Source organism: Natrix helvetica (assembly GCF_964273705.1).
Source record: "Natrix helvetica genome assembly, chromosome: 2".
Lineage (NCBI taxonomy): Eukaryota > Metazoa > Chordata > Lepidosauria > Squamata > Natricidae > Natrix > Natrix helvetica.
The window spans coordinates 287,248,159-287,267,915 of NC_138552.1; the positions used below are offsets into that span (position 1 = coordinate 287,248,159).

General features: G+C 45.5%; 1 protein-coding gene across 2 annotated transcripts in view; it reads left to right on the forward strand.

Annotated features, from left to right (window-relative positions):
* Positions 1 to 19,757, forward strand: part of NF1 (neurofibromin 1) — a 287,036-nt gene that overhangs the window by 212,448 nt on the left and 54,831 nt on the right. For both annotated transcript variants that reach the window (XM_081945323.1, XM_081945324.1), the window contains 3 exons: positions 11,055 to 11,487; positions 13,357 to 13,697; positions 15,651 to 15,853. In XM_081945323.1, the coding sequence (XP_081801449.1) occupies positions 11,055 to 11,487; positions 13,357 to 13,697; positions 15,651 to 15,853 (977 nt within the window). The remainder of the gene's footprint in view (positions 1 to 11,054; positions 11,488 to 13,356; positions 13,698 to 15,650; positions 15,854 to 19,757) is intronic.

Here is a 19,757-nt window from a genome sequence, read left to right on the forward strand (position 1 = left end):
CAGCAGTCAGCAAGATTTCCTTGAGCTTAATACACTACTAGTATTTTTGACCCTGACGATTCAGAATCGAATGAACATTTCTGTATGTTTTGAGGCTAAGGAAGACATATGCAAATAGCACAAGATGTAAGATTGATTGTACATAATTTCAGTTTATTTGAATATATTTTAAGATATTTGGGGAAAAAGTGAATGGAAATTATTTGTTAATCCTAAGGTTTTGATAAAATCGGAATGAACGCCATGACTGTTTCCCCCTGTGCATTAAAAGTATTTCTACAGAAAATCATTCCTAAAGACCAAAGAAGATGAATTAAAGTGCCCATGATATAGAATAAAATAATAATAGAGTTGGAAGGGACCTAAGAGGTGCTCTAGTTCAACCCTCTAATCAAGCAGGAAACCCTGTATCATTTCAGGCAAATGGTTGTCCAGTCTCTTCTTAAAAACCTCCAATGTTGGAGCACCAACAACTTCTGAAGGCAAGTTGTTCCACTGGTTAATTGTTCTCATCAGTGGTGGGTTTCCATTATTTTTACTACTGGTTTGCTCCTGTGCGCACCCGTGTGACACTTCTGCGCATGCCCAGAAGCATCCGGCCAGAGGGGGGACGGAGCCTGCTGCTGCCATCACTACCGGTTCGCCCGATCCGGGCTGAACCGGGAGTAACCCACCTCTGGTTCTCATTGGTACCATTTCTCCTTAGGTCTAAGTTGGATCTCTCCTTGATTAATTTCCATCCCTTGCTTCTTGTCATGCCTTCAGGACAGGTGCTTTACAGAATAGCTTGACCCCCTTTTCTTTGTGGCAGCCAAATATTGGAACACCGCTTTCACGTCACCCCTAGTCTTTCTCTTCAGTAGACTGGACATACCCAATTCCTGCAACTGTTCTTTGTCTGTTTTAGCCTCCAGTCCCCTAATCATCTTTGTTGCTATATTACGTTGGTCTCTCTGTGTGTGATTTGAGACCCTTTTTAACCATCCATAATCCTGCTGATTAAAATTCTGGGCAAATGCTAGGTCTCAAATTATTGGCTCAGGTGGCTAGTATTAGACTTTTCTTTAATTTTTGTTATCTTCAAGATGGAGATACTGTGGATTCAATGTGAGATTTTATACATGCAAAACATGGGTTTGGAGAAGCCTGGCTATTTTTGCTCCCTACCCTACCTAAAACCACATCCTGTTTCTATATCACAAGGAGGACCAGAATAAAACCGTGTAGTAAATCGGTATATATTTGCCACTGAGTTAACACCAATTTTGTGTTTTTTTTTCCCTCCAACACTGAGCTGCAAAGATGTTGGATCACTAACATTGTACTGAGAGCATCTGCAGATGTCTAACCTTACCATGCCTTGATTATTACAGAGCTGTCTGTGTGCAGTAATGCCACTGCCAGCACAAAGCTCTCTCTGTTAATTGTGGTGCTTGATAGTGGAGTTCAGAATTTCACCCTAAGCAAGACAAAAGCCAAGGCAGAAGCCCTCATCCACAAAGCTCCCTCTGACAGCCTGTCTGTTTTATTGAGAAAATGTTTTGTTGGGTTTGCCCTAGTTACTCTGACGGGTTCCTGATAGCTTTCCAATTTCCAAGCATTTTTCTCTCCCTCTCCTTCTCTCTTTTCCTGTGTTAATAACCTTTAAGATACAATGAGGAGCATGCCCTGTTTTCTTTTTTCCACAAGCTTCCTGCATTGAGTCTCAGCCAATCTCAGCGGGAGGCTTTTGTTTCCTTGTGGTACAGAGCAAGTTGAAAGATATAGAAGGAAACATAACAGAATAACACAGTTGGAAGGGACCTTGGAGGTCTTCTAGTCCAACCCCTTGCTGAAGCAGGAGACCCCATGCCATTCCAGACAAACGGTTGACCAATCACCTCCAGTGATGGAGCACCCACAAGTTCTGGAGGCAAGTCGTTCCACTGGTTAATTGTTCTCTGTCAGGAAATTTCGCCTTAGTTCTAGGTTGCTTCCCTCCTTGATTAGTTTCCATCCATCACTTCTTGCCCTGCCTTCGGGTGCTTTGGCGAATAGGTTGACCCCTCTTCTTTGTGGCAGCACTTCCAATATTGGAACACTGCTCTCATGTCCAAAAAAAATAATGCAGACTTACCTGCAGGAGGAAGATGTCAGCAGACAGTCTTGTTGTGCAAATCGGTGATAATCTAACACAGAGGTACTTTTCTCTGTCTTACCCTGTGGCGCTGCCTGGGTGTTGGAGTTGTTTTTATATATTAAAAGTGAACGTGCATCTTAAACATGGTGTTTAGTTCTCCATTTAGAAAACTGAACCACAAAGATGACACATTTCCTTTCTGCTGTAAGCATAATGTGATGGGTTAGAGGAAAAAGGGGAAGGTGCGGAGGAGGAACCATCGCCATTCTGCCCAAATTTGCTGTCAAGATTGCAGAATAAAGCACAAAAACATCTCGGGGGCTTGTGTCAAAGGCCTTTCCTTTTGCTCAGTTTTAGTCGTGTTTGCTTAGCACCACGTCCCTTCCTCTTTTGCTATTCAGATTCTCAGCAGTTAAATAGATGAATGTGGCCGTCCCTATAACTTGCTATAGTTTATACACATTCCACTAACCTGAGGCCAAGAAATGTCAGGTTTTGAGGAATTCTGCATGTTAAATAGGTGTAGTAATTAGTAACATATGCTTAGCACATAAGATATTTGTGTTATACTTCATTTTTGTATGGCGGAGATAATGCCAGGATGGTTGCACTATGCCCAATTTCCTTTTTTTTAAATAATAAACCAACAAAAAAAAATTCTGCATGCCACCTTGTCCTTATATATTTTGTTTATTTGTTTGTTGTTTTGTTGTTGTTAGTTGCGAAGTCGTGTCTGACCCATCGTAACCCCATGAGCAACGTTCCTCCAGGCCTTCCTGTCCTCTACTATCCTCTGGAGTCCATTTAAGCTCACGCCTTTGCTTTGGTGACTCCATCCAGCCATCTCATTCTCCGTCGTCCCCTTCGTCTTTTGCCCTCAATCTTTCCCAGCATTCGGCTCTTCTCCAGGGAGTCTTTCCTTCTCATTTGGCGGCCAAAGTATTTGAGTTTCATCTTCAGGATTTATTTCATCCCACCTTTATTATTTTTCTAAATAATTCAACACACACAATACTCCTACCTCCTCCTACTTTCCCCCCAACAATAACCCTGTGAGGTGGTTTGGGTTAAGAGAAGAGTGCCTGGCCCAAAATTACCAAGCTATCTTTTATGAATCCACAGTCTCCTGATGATTGGCCCAAGGTCACCCAGTTGGCTTTCATGCCTAAGGCAGAACTAGAACTCACAATCTCCTTATTTCTAGGCCAGCACCTTAAGCACTGTACCAAAGTAGCTCTCAATGTTAGTTAGTTAGCTAGCTAGCTTACTGCCTAAGTAGAATTGATCTGGATAAATGGGAGTATTGAATATGTGGCATCCAGTGCAAGGTAAACCAACAGTATTATATTTAAACCAACAGATTGTCCAGCTGTTACATGGAAGGAGAAGGAGAAATGTAGGATCTTTGGGGTAACTTTTAGAAGTAGCCTCCCTAAAAAGGACAGGTATAGGCTATTGATTCAGAATATTGGGGTTTTGTTTGGTTTTATGCCACAAGTTTGTAGCTACATTGGGTGGGACTGAATTTCATCAGTCCTGTGGTGATCATTTATTTATGGATACTTTGCTCTGGGACAGAAGAGTAAATACAGTTAGAAATTACTCTCTTGTAAGTCCATAAAGAACTGAGATTCAACCGTAAGGTCTCCCGTATGAGTCACGTTCATTCAACTCCTGACTTTATGAACATCTTCACGTAATTTTCTTGGCAAAAATGAGGAAGTGCTTTGTTGTTGCCCTTTTCCAAAATGTCTTTGCAATTTCTGGTCTAGCCGTTTTGGGATTTCCTGGTGATTTCCTAATCACGGTGTGTCTAGGTCTCACTCTATTTCATTTTGATGAACATGGGTCTCCAGTTCTCTTGGCAACAATATGGAAGTGGTTTGCCATATCTCTTGGGGTTTTTTATTTTATTTTTTACTTCCCGATCTAGCTTACAGCATTAGAATTTCCCATCCAAGCATTAATCAGACCTGATCCTGCTTAGTCAGGGAGTTCTGACCCACCTCCCCAAACACGACAAACCCTCTGAAGTCAGCTCAAAGATTCCTTTAATTAGGAGTGCCGGCAGCCCCGGCAAAAAGTATCTCTCAACGTAGGCTAACAAAGCTGGCCAGAAGATGCATAGTTGTCTGCCACATCTATTAACACCCCCTCCCCCGCCTTTTATCCCCAGAGCTAGGGTGGGGCTTCGTTAGCAGCGGTGACTCTTCCTTCCCCAGAATCAGCCCACGGATTTCCACTGCTCTCCTCTCTTCTGCCTTCTGCGCATCCGCGCGTCGGCAACTGGACCCAGCTGTTCCCCCTCTTCCTCATCAGTCCCCTCCAGACCTGGGGGCTGTTGACTCTCCATCTGAGAGCTAACAGCCAGCCCAGGCTCTGCCCCCCCCCCTCTCTCTGCCAGTTCCATTCTCTCTTACCCCTCGGAGCTGTCAGGATGCCTTGATGCTGACCCTAACTCCCATTGCCGAAGGGACCGGTAGTCAACTGGCCACAACACAGGGGCTACCAGTTGGTTGGGCACTGATACTGGTAATTTTTATATACCATGTATATAAACTATGTCTGTCTGTCTACACACACACACACACACACACACACACACACACACACACACACACACACAGAGTTATCTACCTTTGCACACGGAGATGGGCCAGACATACACAGACAAATATATGTGTACATTAGAAGACCCGAAATGATAGGATCCTCTGAATAAATACTTTGGAAAGAGTCAGGAAAAGATGAGAGTACATTTTTATTAGATGAGCTCTCTGAATCTTATTAATGATAGCAATCTTTCCAAATAAATTTCCGATCTTATGCAGCTGTGGCAGCAAAAGTACATTTAAAAGCGTTACACCCCAGTTGTGATTAATCAGAAAATAGTATTTTTCTAATCCTAGAACTATTTCAGATTCTGAGTGCATTGTTTAAACTGTAAGGGGAAAAAAATATCCAGGAAGACCCTCAACTATTCCAGTGTTAATGTACTACATATACCTCCAGCTTTGGAATCTAGATTTGGTTAATATCTGTTGCATTAAACATCTTCAAGATCTTACCTTCCTCCTGAAGCAACAGTGAACTTTTAAAACTGGGTTAGAAGAAGTGCTTTAAATGAACTTGTTGATATCCTGAAGGTATCTAAATATTTCTGCTCATCTCCTTCTAATCATTTGGATGCTTTTGGACACATCCAATTAAGTAGCAGGACACCACATTTCAGCTCCCAGCAAATTAAGCGTCTGAATTATTGTCTCACTAAATAGCCAGGCTTGTAAATGAAATGCAAGTAGTTAACTTAATTACAACAGCACCGGTCTTATAAGTGACCTCATTCTCATGTTTAAGCATGGGCGTAATGTGAACATTTGCAGACTACACAATTCAATAGGGATTTCATGTGGAACTCGTTCTGAGAGATCGTTTCCGGTTTGTTTGACAATGTCCAGTGGGCCCAATTTTTGGATCATGGATGGAATCATTCTTTTGTTGTTATTTCTTCTGGACGAAGTTCTGCGTTCCTCATTGAATTTTGTGGAAAAGCTGCATGCGTGTGTGTCATCTTTGAGGCCACTTCTGTCATCATAGAGACTTTCAGATGAACAGCAAAGTGATATGTTGAGATTTTAGGATCAATAATGGAGGCGTGGCGACTCCGCAGTTAAGATGCTGGGTTTGTCACCTGGAAAGCCAGCAGCCCAAGTTCGAGACCTGAGTGCCAGGCTGGCCTGTGGTGCCTCTGCCAGCGAAAATGGAGCTTGGGTGGGCCGCGGGAGGAGAGTTGCAGGAAACCGTCGCAGCCGAAAACGGAGTTCGGGAGCCTGTTTTCACTGGCAGAATGCATGGGCTATCACAGGCGCCCCTGACACTTTTAACTTTTTAAACTTTTATTTAATTTCTAGACCGCCCCTCTCCCAGAAGGGACTCGGGGCGGTGTACAGTCATATTAAAAACAGTAAATATACATAATATAAATATGAAATAAATATGGGGCTGGAGGAGGTTAGCAATAATGTACTGTACAATAGTTAAAGTTAGATTAAAATTTTAAAAATTTAAAAATACATTAGAAACACCCCTAAAAACTATCCCAGGGTAAAAATATTTGCCAGGAGGTATGAATGGGACTATAAATGGGCCAGGCCAGCTAATTGGAACAGGTGAGTCTTAAGTTTTTGTCGGAAGGAGCGGAGGTCGGTGGTGGTTCTGATATCGGGGGGGAGGTCATTCCAGAGGGCTGGGCCCATCACAGAGAAGGCTCTACTCCTAGGCGCCGCCTGTTGGCATTGCTTGGTGGACGGCACCCGGAGGAGTCCCTCCCTGTGAGAGCGAATTGGTCGCAGGGATGTGTGCGGTAGGATGCGATCCCGCAGGTAGCTAGGTCAGCCCACTGGACACAAGTGACATCGAGCTGGCCACACCCACCCTGACCACAGCCACACACCAGCCCCCCCCTTCTGAGGTTAAACACAACCCTGAGTGAAATTTCACTGAAATTTGACACCCCTGCCCTAAGCCCTCTTTGTCAAATTCTCTTGAATAAATCCCAAAGGCCATTTTCCACCTTGCTTTGCAAGAGACTGAATTTAGATTGTTTGTTCTTCAAGCACATTGTGATTGTGGGTTCCCATCTGTTTAACGAAAGGTTTGAAATCCATGTTTGCAAATGCCTATCATTTCTATATGATAGGCCTTTGCAATGCAGTTAAATAGAAATGCCTATTTCTATATCCGCCCAATTCAATCCAATGGACTCTTTCAATTGACCATTTCAAAGATACTTTTTAAAAAATAAGAGAAATAACAAATAAGGTGCAAATACCTTAAGTCATGGATCATCGCATGGATTTCCTGCTGGTATCCCCAGAGTTGGCTGGGGAATTCTGGGAGTTGAAGTCTTAAAGTTGCCAAGGTTGACAACATTGCACTAACCAGAACCAAGCCTGCTTAGCTTTTTTCAAGGTAAGCTAAGGTAGCAAGGTTCTGCCAAATAAGGTGGACTATGTGGCCCTTAGGGATGTTTAAAGCACCTTCTACAAGATATCATGTTGTCCTTTGTAAATTAAGGCATTGTTTCCTAATGTGAAGTTCAAAGATCCAGAAGAACTCCATGAATAATCCAATGTACTTTCTTTATTATTATTTATTATTATTTCTTTATTATCTTTATTATTATTTACAAGAATCTCACCTGACTGACTGCATTCCCTTGGGAACTGGTAGTTCAGTACACCTTCAGTAGTCTACAGGTGGTCCTTGCCTTATGATCACAATTGAGCCCCAAATTTTGGTTGCTAAGCAAGACAGTTGTTAAGTGAGTTTTGCCCCATCGTGCAACCTTTCTCGCCACAATTGTTAAGGGAATCACTGCCGTTTTTAAGTTAGTAACATGGTTGTTAAGTGAATTTGGCTTCCCCGCTATCTTTGCTTGTCAGAAGGTCCAAAAGGGATCGCATGACCACGAGACACTGAAACTGTCCTAAGTATGAGTCAGTTGCCAGGCATCTGAATGCTGCAACGGTTGTAAGTGTGAAAAATGGTTACAGTGCCATTGTGACTTCGAAAAGCCATTAAATGAATGGTTGTAAGTTGAAGACTACCTCTATTGGCTGGGGATGTTGGGAATTATATTTAAGCAAATCTAGAAGGTACCAGGTTGGGGAATTCTACTTCTGGAGTATGTAACTTCTTATTGATAGTTATCTTTATTTATAGCCTCCTAGACATTCATAAGAATTTTGAGTGAAAAATGTTTTCCAGACAGCTTGGAACATGAATATGTGTGTTTCTCAGCACCAGGCATGGAATTATTATTTCTGGGATCAATTGTGCCATATGTATATGTTGTGTTAGATTTTGGTGTATATGATTGCATTATTGTTGTTTTGGTTCTAGCCCAAGCATATCCAACCCGAAACCCACATGTCGCCCTGGATAGCTAGTAAATGTGGCCCACAAGATTGATAAACCTCTAACATTATTATGTGATTTATATACATTAACTACTATATATCAGACGGCAGGTTGGGGGATTTCAACCTGCCGTCGACGGGAGCAGCGTCCGAGGTGGCTCGGGAGTTCATGGCTTCCATGACAGCCATGGGCCTGACCCAACTAATTCAGGGCCCCACACACGAAGGCGGCCACACACTGGACCTTGTCTTTGTATCTGAGCAGTGGACGAGTGATCTGGGAATAGGGGATTTAGAGATTACGCCCCTGTCATGGTCAGATCACTCATGTCTCCGGCTGGACTTCCCTGGCGCTACCCTCCACCGTGAGGAGGCGGAGCCAGTTTGTTCAAGCTGGTACCGCCCCAAGCACTTGATGGAACCGGATAGGTTCCAGACGGAGCTTGGGCCTTTACCTGTAGCCCTGACCCGCGCTCGGTTGGAGGACCTAGTCGACGCCTGGAATAGGGCGACGGTGGGGGCCTTAGACCGGGTTGCGCCTCTGCGACCTCTCCTACGGCAGCGACCCACCCGGGCTCCCTGGTACACCGAGGAGCTTAGGGTGATGAAGCGCCATAGGAGACGTCTAGAGAGCAGGTGGAGGTCCTCACGCTCCGAATCTGACCGAACACAGGTAAGAGCCTATTTATGGACCTACCTTGTGGCATTGAGAACGGCCAAACGTAGATATTGTGCCGCTCTCATTGCGTCTGCAGATAACCGCCCTGCCGCCCTGTTTAGGGTGACCCGCTCTCTCCTGTCGCAGGAGACGCGGGAGGCACCCTTGCAGGGAAGAGCAGAGGAGTTTGGGGAATATCTGCAGGACAAAGTCGCTCAGATCCGGAGCGGATGGGCCCCCCCCAGTGGACCGGACGAGCCGTCATCAGTGAGTCTTGTGCGCCCACTCTGGGAGGAGTTTGACTCTGTTGCCCCCGAGGATTTAGACGGGTTGCGTGGATGGCTGCGACCCACCACATGTTCAATGGACCCGTGCCCCTCCTTGTTGGTACTGGCATCCTGGGAGGTGACGCAAGGCTGGCTTCTAGGCCTGGTGAACGCCTCATTGAGCGAGGGTTCCTTACCGACTGCCTTGAAAGAGGCGGTGGTGAGGCCCCTGCTCAAGAGGCCTTCACTTGACCCAACGGAGCTAGCTAATTACCGTCCAGTCTCCAACCTCCCCTTTTTAGCGAAGGTTGTTGAGAATGTGGTGGCGCAGCAATTTCCACGTCGCCTCGACGAATCCGTATATCTAGACCCACGCCAGTCCGGCTTCCGACCCGGGCACAGCACCGAGACAGCCTTGGTCGCGTTGGTGGATGATCTCTGGAGGGCCAGAGATAAAGGTTGCTCCTCTATCCTGGTCCTATTAGACCTCTCAGCGGCTTTTGATACCATCGACCATGGTATCCTACTGCGCCGGCTGGAGGGGATGGGAGTCGGAGGCACCGTTTTACGGTGGTTCGGCTCCTACCTCTCCGGCCGGATGCAATATGTGTTGACTGGGGGGCAGAGGTCGACCCAGAGGCCACTCTCTTGTGGGGTGCCGCAGGGGTCGGTCCTCTCGCCCCTTTTGTTCAACGCATATGTGAAGCCGCTGGGTGAGATCATCCGTGGTTTTGGGGTTGAGTACCATCTGTACGCTGATGATACTCAGTTGTACATCTCAACCCCAAGCCACCCCAACGAGGCTGTCGAAGTGATGTCCCGGTGTTTGGAAGCCGTCGGGGTCTGGATGGGGGACAACAGACTCAAACTCAACCCCTCCAAGACTGAGTGGCTGTGGCTACCGGCACCTCGGTTCAGCCAGCTGATTCCATCACTGGCCATAGGGGGCGAACAATTGCTCCCTGTGGAACGGGCGCGCAATTTGGGCGTCCTCCTAGATGCCCGGCTGTCAATGGATGACCATGTGGCAGCCGTGGCAAGGGGGGCGTTCCACCAGGTTCGCCTGGTGCGCCAATTGCGCCCCCTTCTGGACCGTGATGCCCTACGCACAGTCACTCATGCACTGGTGACGTCTCGCCTGGACTACTGTAACGCTCTCTACATGGGGCTTCCCTTGGGACGCGCCCGAGGACTGCAGCTAGTCCAGAACGCAGCCGCGCGGGTAGTCATGGGGAGTACTAGGTACTCCCACGTAACACCTCTCCTGCACGAGCTGCACTGGCTGCCTGTAGTCTTTCGGGTGCGTTTCAAGGTTCTGATCACCATCTTTAAAGCGCTCCATGGCATAGGGCCTAGTTACCTGCGGGATCGCATCCTCCCACATACATCCCTGCGGCCAATTCGCTCTCACAGGGAGGGCCTTCTCCTGGTGCCGTCCACGAGGCAATGCCAACGGGCGGCACTGAGGAGTAGGGCCTTCTCTGTGATGGGCCCAACTCTCTGGAATGACCTCCCCCCCGACATTAGAACCACTACTGACCTCTGCTCCTTCCGACAGAAACTGAAGACACACCTGTTCCGTCTGGCTGGTCTGGCATAATTTATAACGTCTACCTCCTGGCATATACATTCTTACTGGTTTTTAGAGGGATAGTGTTTTAAATTCAACCTGACATGACATTGGGATTTTAAACTTTTGTATCGATTTATTTATTTAGCTGTACAGTTTGGCATATTTTATCCTCCTCTCATACATGTATTTATGTAGTTATTACTATGTTTTAATTTGTTGTATTTTGATACGGACTGTACACCGCCCCGAGTCCCTTTCGGGAGAGGGGGCGGTATATAAACGCTAATAATAAATAATAAATAAATAAATTTTATATGTGGCCCAAGACATTTTTTTTTTGCTATCAGGCATGCCAAAAGGACGGACTACTGTGTTGTATCCTACATACCTCTTACAATCACTTGACTAAATTAACCTATAAATTCACAAATAAATAAATCGATTTCCGTTGTTATTTATTTTCCGTTGTTATAAGCGATTGTATAATTGTGATTTATCTCCCCCCCTCCCCATCTAGGTTTAAGACCGGCCAAATCAATGGGGACCTGCTAATATATCACGTTTTGCTGACGCTGAAGCCTTACTACGCCAAGCCATACGAGATCGTAGTGGACCTCACTCACGCCGGGCCCAGCAACCGTTTCAAAACAGACTTCCTGTCCAAGTGGTTTGTAGTTTTCCCGGGATTCGCTTACGAAAACGTCTCTGCCGTCTTCATCTACAACTGCAACTCGTGGGTGAGGGAGTACACCAAGTACCACGAGCGACTCCTGACGGGCCTGAAAGGCAGCAAGAGGCTCATTTTCATTGACTCGCCTGGGAAATTGGCCGAGCACATAGACCACGACCAGCAGAAACTTCCAGCGGCCACTTTGGCTTTGGAAGAAGACCTGAAGGTTTTCCACAATGCCCTCAAACTGGCCCACAAAGACACCAAAGTTTCCATTAAAGTAAGTCCCGTGCTTTCGATCTCTGGTTTACTGTATGTTTGGCATTTACAGGAGCTTTCCCCCAATCTGGGATCTTGCACTAAGTGCTTCTCAACGAAGAGGCAACTGGACTTTCTGGTTTTTCTTTGAAGACGTTTCGCTTCTCAAACAAAAACTCCAGTTGCCTCTTGAAAAAAATTCACCTTTGGGAGACAACCATGACCTGGATGACTGAGAATCTCCATAGACATTCTCAACCATGGCCCCTTAAGATGAGTGAACTTAAATCCAAGATTCGAATAAAATAGAATAACAGAGTTGGAAAGGACTTTGGAGGTCATCTAGTCCAACCCCCTGCTCAGGCAGGAAACCCTATACCATTTGAGACGAATGGTTGTCCAATCTCTTCTAAAAAACTTCCAGTGTTGGAGCATTTATAACTTTTGGAGGCAAGCTATTCCACTGATTAATTGTTCTAACTGTCAGGAAATTTCTCCTCAGTTCTAAGTTGCTTCTCTCCTTGATTAGTTTCCACCCGTTGCTTCTTGTTCTACCCTCAGGTGCCTTGGAGAATAGTTTGACTCCCTCTTCTTTGTGGCAACCCCTGAGATATTGGAACACTGCTATCACGTCTCCCCTAGTCCTTCTTTCTATTAAACTAAACATACCCAGTTCCTGCAACCGTTCTTCATATGTTTTAGTCTCCAGTCCCCTAATCATCTTTTTTACTCTTCTCTGCACTCTTTCTAGAGTCTCCACATCTTTTTTACATCATGGTGACAAAAACTGAATGCAGTATTCCAAGTGTGGCCTTACCAAGACATTATAAAGTGTATTAGCACTTCATATGATCTTGATTCTATCCCTCTGTCAATGCAGCCTAGAACTGTGTTGGCTTTTTTGGCAGCTGCCGGTTCATACGTAATCAAGCATAATATATATGAGAGGAGGTATGAAAATTCAGTGGTTAAAGACACTGAGCGTATCAGCTGGAAAGCCCAGGTTTGAGAACCGAGTGCCACACAATAGGTTGAGCTCTCAGTCCTTGCCCCAGCCCCAGCTCCTGCCCACCTATCAGTTTGAAAGCATGCAAATGCGAGTGGATAAATAAGTACCACTTTGGTGGGAAGGTAACAGCAAACCGTGTACTTTTGGCACATACCATACTAGCCACATGACCACAGAAAATGTCTTCGGGCAATGCTGGCTCCCTCGGCCAAGAATCAGAGATGAGCGCTGTGCCCTAAAGTTGGACACAATTGGACAGAGTTGACCTAATATTATACAAATTTCTTGCACACATTTCGCATAACTTTCATTGCTTGCTTTTTAATTTATTAGCTAGCTGTAGTAAGTCAGATGAAATAGTCATGTATTTTCTACTTGAAAATCCCTGACCTTTAAGAACAGGGGTGCTGGCCACACCCACCCAGTTTGCCACGATGACCAGGCCATGCCCCCCCCCCCCAAGTCCCCTCAAGGGCAAACATGGCCCGTGATAGGATCAAGTTTGACACCCTTACTTAAGAAGAACTGATTTGGATTCCAGCTGATTATAACTATTGTAATAATAAAAAATGTCCCTTCCTATTGGTTGCTATCCTGCCATTTTCAAAACATTTCAAAAGAAAATTAAAATCTATTGCGGAGGGGGAGTGGGGGGGGGATCTCTTTTTTTCTCTGTAAGGGAGTACCCATAACTTAGGGGTGTCCAATCTTGTCAACTTTAACACTTGTGGACTTCAGTTCCCAGAACGGCTTTGGGGGGAATTCCGGGAGTTGAAGTCCACAAGTCTTAAAGTTGCCACGTTGGACACCCCCTGCCATGGTTGGATGCTACTTGGGGTGCCTTGGTTTTTTCTCCCACTTAAACTCAATGCTTTTCCACAGGTTGGCTCCACAGCTGTCCAAGTGACTTCAGCTGAGCGCACCAGAGTCCTGGGCCAGACCGTGTTCCTGAATGACATTTACTACGCTTCTGAAATAGAAGAAATCTGCCTTGTGGATGAAAACCAGTTCACCTTAACCATTGCCAACCAAGGCACCCCTCTGACTTTCATGCACCAGGAGTGCGAAGCTATTGTACAGTCCATCATTCATATACGGACACGATGGGAATTATCCCAGCCTGACTCTATACCGCAACATACCAAAATCCGTCCCAAGGATGTGCCAGGAACCCTGCTGAACATCGCGCTGCTTAATCTAGGGAGCTCGGACCCAAGTCTACGGTACGTCCCACGTTCATTTGCGGAGGAATTTTGAGGCCTCATTTCATAGGAGTCCAGCTGCAGCTAGTCCCCGACTTAACGACCAAAATTGAGCCCAAAATTTCCATTGCTAAGCAAGGCAGTTGGTAGGTGAGGCTTACTCCATTTTATGACATTTCTGCCATGGTTGTTAAGCGAATCACTACAGCTGTTAAGTGAAACATACATATAAGGCCAGTTTGGCTTCCTACACTGACTTTGCTTATCAGAAGCTTCCTAGAAGGTTGAAAATAACAATCTCAAAACATGCTGTGACCATCTTTTAATATACGCCAGTTATGAAGCCCCTAAAGTTTGATCACGTGACTCTGGGGGTGCTGCCGTGGTCATAAGTGTGAGAACTGGTCATAAATCAGTTTCTTCAGTGCCCTTGTAACTTTGAACCGTCGTTAAAGAAATGGTTGTAAGTCGAGAACTACCTGCATAGAAACTAGAGTGTTGCTTTGCATAGCTGCAATTTTTTCCTCTTCCAGATTCTTTGCTTTCGTTAACTCGATATTGAGGCTGATTATTTTCCCCTTGCCTTTTTCGCCATTTTGCAGATAGTCCTCAACCTATGGCCACAATTGAGCCCAAAAATTATGTTGCTAAGTGAGAAATTTAGTTTTGCCCCATTTTACAATTTTTCGTGCCACATTAGTTAAAGGAATTTGGCTTCCCCTTTCCCTCTGCTTCTCAGAAGGTTGCAAAAGGGGATCATGTGACCCTGGGACACTGCAACCGTCATAAATGTGAGTCAGTTGTCAAGCATCCGAATGTAAATCACGTGACCCTGGGGCTGCTGCAATGGTCATAAGTGCAAAAAACGGACATACGTCACACTTTTCAGTGCCATTGTAACTTTCGAACGGCCACTAAGCAAACTGGTTGTAGGTCGAGGACTACCTGTGCATAATTTGTTTTCCTTTCACTGTTTCTGTGAAGTGTATTTTGGGAGGGCAGGAGGGGAGCATGCCTCCAATCCATTGATTTTTATGGCTCAAGTCAGATTGCCCAGTTTGAAAGCATTGTGATGAACTGAAAAGATGGTTCTGATTAATCGGTTAGTATATTTTTAAAATTCTTTATTCTACTAAATACAAATACTTAAAAAAAAAAGCAGGTAGGTTTGCTGGCACCTTTCAAAAGAGACATTTCTAACACACACACACACACACACACACACACACACACCCTCGCTCTTTCGCCTTCCCCAGGAGGGAATGCCTGTTTTAAGGTAATGCCAAGGAAAGTGCTTGTATGTATCAACTAAAATAGAATATGCAGTTTTTCTTAGAATGATATGACAGGTGGTCCTTGACTCATGTCCACAGTTGAGCCCAGAATTTCTGTTGCTATGGGAGACAGTTCAGTGAGTTTTGCTCCATGTTACGACTTTTCTTGCCACGGTTGTTAAGTGAATCGCGGTGGTTGTTACGTTAGTAACATGGCTATTAAGTGAATCTGGTGAAGCGAAGGTCACAAAAGGTGATTGCATGAACCCGGGACCTCTGCAACCGTCATAAATATGAGCACCTGCATTTGGATCACGTGACCATGGGGAAGCTGCAGTGAAAAATAGTCATGTCGCTTTTTTCATTGCCATTGAAACTTTGAATGGTCATTAAATGAGCTGCTGTAATTTGAGGACTACCTGTAATATCTCACCTGTTAGTTTGTTAAGTTTCTTGAGTCCATTGGGGGTGGGGGGTGTCAGAAGCCAAATATGCTGATATCAATGTTAAGAAATCAGTTGGTTGAGTTGGACAGCTATAGAAACTGAATGAATGAATGAATGAATGAATGAATGAATGAATGAATGAATGAATGAATGAATGAATGAATGACTGAATGAAATAGGCTTTTGAACATAGACTTTCTGGACTTCCCCAAGGAAACGTTTTTTTTTAACGCATTCCTTATTTTTTGTTGCAGGTCTGCGGCCTATAATCTTCTCTGTGCCTTAACTTGTACTTTTAATTTAAAGATTGAAGGCCAATTACTGGAAACGTCAGGTCTCTGTATCCCTGCAAACAACACTCTTTTCATTGTCTCCATTAGTAAGACTCTGGCAGCTAACGAACCCCACCTTACCCTAGAGTTTTTGGAAGAATGCATTTCTGGATTTAGCAAGTCTAGTAAGTAATATGACTTCACTTTTCCTGTTTATACAAGGTAAATAACTAGCATGGCTTGAGAGCTCCGATGAGAAAGTCAGCAGCGCAGATATTGGGGATAAATGGAAGGGTGGCTGTATTAAATAATAGTAATAATACAGCGAATCTCACTTAACAGTGGTAATTGGAGCCAGAATGTCAGAGTTTTGGCAGCGTGACTATTATTATGAGATAAACCCAGCAGCAAAACACAGCACACAGAGCCTTTAGACAATTAACAGTGGTTTATATATACATATTTACAGACATACACATGGTAGATAAATCCCTTATCACCCAGCTATGGACATAAGGAGAGAAATGAGATACATGACGAGAAAGATGGCTACTTATATATAGACACCTCTTAAAACGGTAAATAACTTGTGTGGACCCCACCAGGGTCTATTAAATCCTCAGTCCTTGACACAGAATTTCTGTCACTAAGCAATGCAGTCGAAAAGTGTGAGGTCACGTGATCACGTTGCTTAGCAATGGCAATCCCCCATTGTTGTCATTAAGCAAGGATCATGAGTCATGTAATAAGGACCTCCTGGCAACTTCCTGACAGCTTCCAGCAAGCAAAGTCGATGGGGAAGCCAGCAGAAAGTCACAAGCAGGCCAGTAAGTGTGTAAGGAGCTGTTGCAGCACAAGTGTGGCGGGACCAAAGGTAGCTACTGCTAGGTGGGAGAGGGTGCGGCAGTGGCCACCGTGGCAATAATGTAATAAAAATGAAGGCATTACCTGAAAAATGCACAGTTGGAGAGTTGGAGAAGTGTGTATGTAAGCAACATACCCTGGGCATGTATAGTCAATAAAGTTAAGAGTTTTAGTAAATCCAATTAGTAAAAGGCAGATTTACACTGAAATATGAGAATTGTTCTTTTAAAAAAAACCTGAAGAGGTAGAGTTAAATATATATTTTAGGAACCCTGAATTAATTCTACAAATATGGCACCACATTGAAAACAACATGGGCCCCATTTCTTTTACAGTATATATGGAAAGGTAATCTTAGCGTTTTTTTTTAAAAAATCTATGGGTAGATAGAATTATTGAGATGCTTAGTGCAGTGTTTCTCAGCCTCGGCCACTTGAGGATGTGTGGACTTCAACTCCCAGAATTCCCTAGTCAGGACGGCAAAAGGCATGCTAACTCAGATGAAGCAGAAAGAACTTTGTCTGCAACTTGCAGCTTCTTAACGATCTGTTTCTTTTAAAAGAATCTGAAAGTTGAGTCACAGCAACTTCCTGTCTTTTTCGTTTGAAACATTTCGCTGTTTATCCTAGCAGTCTGTAGTGTTTGTCAGTCATCCAGGACACGGTTGTCCTAAAGGTGTTTTTTCAGGAGGCGACTGGACTTTCTTGTTTTTTTTTCCTTTTGAAGACGTTTTGCTTCTCATCCAAGAAGCTTCTTCAGCTCTGACAGGTTAGTGAAATATCCTTCCATTCCCCACTATCCTGCCAGAGCTGAAGAAGCTTCTTGGATGAAAAGCGAAATGTCTTCAAAAGGAAAACCAAGAAAGTCCAATTGACTCCTGAAAAAGCACCTTTGGGCTTATCCTAGTAGTTTCTTCAATCTGAGCAAATTGATTAAGGGACCCCATATATGTCTCCAGAGTGGTTTCATTTCTCACCTAATCTGAATAAGCTCGTTAGGTGCGTAGACAGAAATCGTTAAAAGATTGCTGCTCCCAAATGCTTTACTTAGGTGGTCCTTAAGAATGACCTATCCGTTGAACCCGTGGTCTTGATCTTCCTGGGGTTTTATTTCTGCAAGTCACTTGTGACCACCATGAGTTGGGCAGCCGTATAAATTTTCTCAATAAATAAATAAAATACGAGGTGAAATAAAAGAAGGGACCAGAGGATGTTCAGAAATGCCATTTTGGTGGGGGCTGAACTCGGGGGTGGGCTTCAAACATTTTAGTAAGGGATTCGCTGTCCGGTTGCTGGGTGGGTGTGGCCATGGTGGGCGGGCCTAGTCAGCCTCCTGCACCACATTGTGGGGGGAGGTATTTTTGCCCTCTCCGGGCTCCAGAGGCTTTCCTTGAGCCTCCAGGTGGGCAAAAACAGCCTCCCAGGCTCCAAAGGCCCTCTAGAGGCTGGAAATGGAAACTTCCGGTAGGCCCATTTTTCGCCCTCCCCGAGCCTCCGTGCGCACCTTACACTTGCACATCCAAAATGGGCCGCGTAGGGACTTGGAGGGGCGGGAAGGGGTGGGCGTGGCCAGCCAGGAGTGGGATTTGGGAGTTCTCTGAACTGCACAGAATCTTAACTAGAGATTCTCCCGAACCCCTGTGAAACAGTGGTGGGCTCCAGCTGGTATGCCCTGGTACGGGTGTACCGGTAGCCGCTAGGAGCAGCGGCCACCGTACCAGAATGGTGCTTTGGAGGGCCCACCTGCCCTCCCTCGTTCCTTACCTGCATTTAAGCCAACCGGGCCATTTGTGCACAGACGCGCAGCATATGGCGCTGTGCGACCTCTGCCGAGCAGCTGGAGTGTCACAGGGCGGTGGGTACGCATCCGTGCGTAGCGCGCATGCCCATGGTGGGCGCCCAGCCCTGTGGCAGCGTAACACTGCTGTGAACCCTCAGCAGCCCACCTCCCCGGCTGAACTTAAGACTTAGGATACAGGTTTTGAATCGTATTCAGGCTTGGCCAACACCCAAGCAAATACATTGCTGAATATTTGCATTCCTCATTCCAGAATATGAAATTTAAGAAGTCATGATGCATACTGCTTTCATTGAGAAGATAATGAATTAATCACCTGCTCATTTTCTTCTTCTGGTCCAATTTGTAGTAGAAGCCTCTCTCTCTCTTTCTCTCCCCCCCCCCTCCAGCAAACATGAGTCTGTAAGCTCCAAATAAATTCCAACCCACCCACCTGACATCCATTTCTGCTTTTCCAGTGGGAAGCGTGGGTGGGAAAGGAAAAGAACTCTCTTTCTCCCCCCCCCCCCCCCGATGCTTACAATTCAGACTCGCAGAGAAGACGGAGCTTTAGATGCTCATGGGTGTTGTTATTTTTTTAAAAAAAACTGTCTGGCCTGTTTCCTGGTATTATTGGAGATATTATTTGATATGATCCAAGGTAAGGGGAACAACCAAGATTCCTTTGCCCTGGGCACATCTCCCCACTCAAAACAACTCTCTGTTGGGAAACAACCATGAAAACATCTCTCTTCTTGAACTTGCTAAAGGAATTCAACACAGATTTCAAAGTCAAGAGTGTGTTATGAGCTCTGCTAATATTTGGAGAGCCTTATCCGTGAAGCCTGGTATATGCGTCATTGTGTTTGAAGGTGCCCTGCCATTGAACTGCAGCTCAAGGCCCATTTGGGTTAATTGCAGAAGATCTAGAGCCGTGATGGCGAACCCATGGCACACGTGCCACAGGTGACATGCAGAGTCCTCTCTGTGGGCACGCCAACTGTCGCCCAGCCCAGCTCCACCGCGCATGCATGAATGCATCCCGCCAGCCAGCTGGTCTTTGGCTCTGCTGCGCGTGCGCGGGGGGCAGGGCGCATGTGCATGCACGGGGGCGGGGCGCATGTGAGGAGGCGCTCCCATTGCATTTGGGGGGTTCACCTGCATGTGTCCATCCCCACCCCACCCCATTTGGGGTCTACAAGGCCTCCTGCACCAACCTGGAAGTCAAAACGGGATGCTCTTACATTGCGTTTTGGGCCTGGAAGGCCGCCTGCACCAACCTGGAAGTCAAAATGGGTAAAGGGGGCACGGGGCGCATGCATGGGGGATGTGCGCGCATGTGTGGGGGACACTCAAATTGCATTTTGGGATTGCACATGTGTGCCCATTCGCACGCACATTTGCTTTGGGCACTCGGCACCAAAAAGTTTAGCCATCACTGACCTAGAG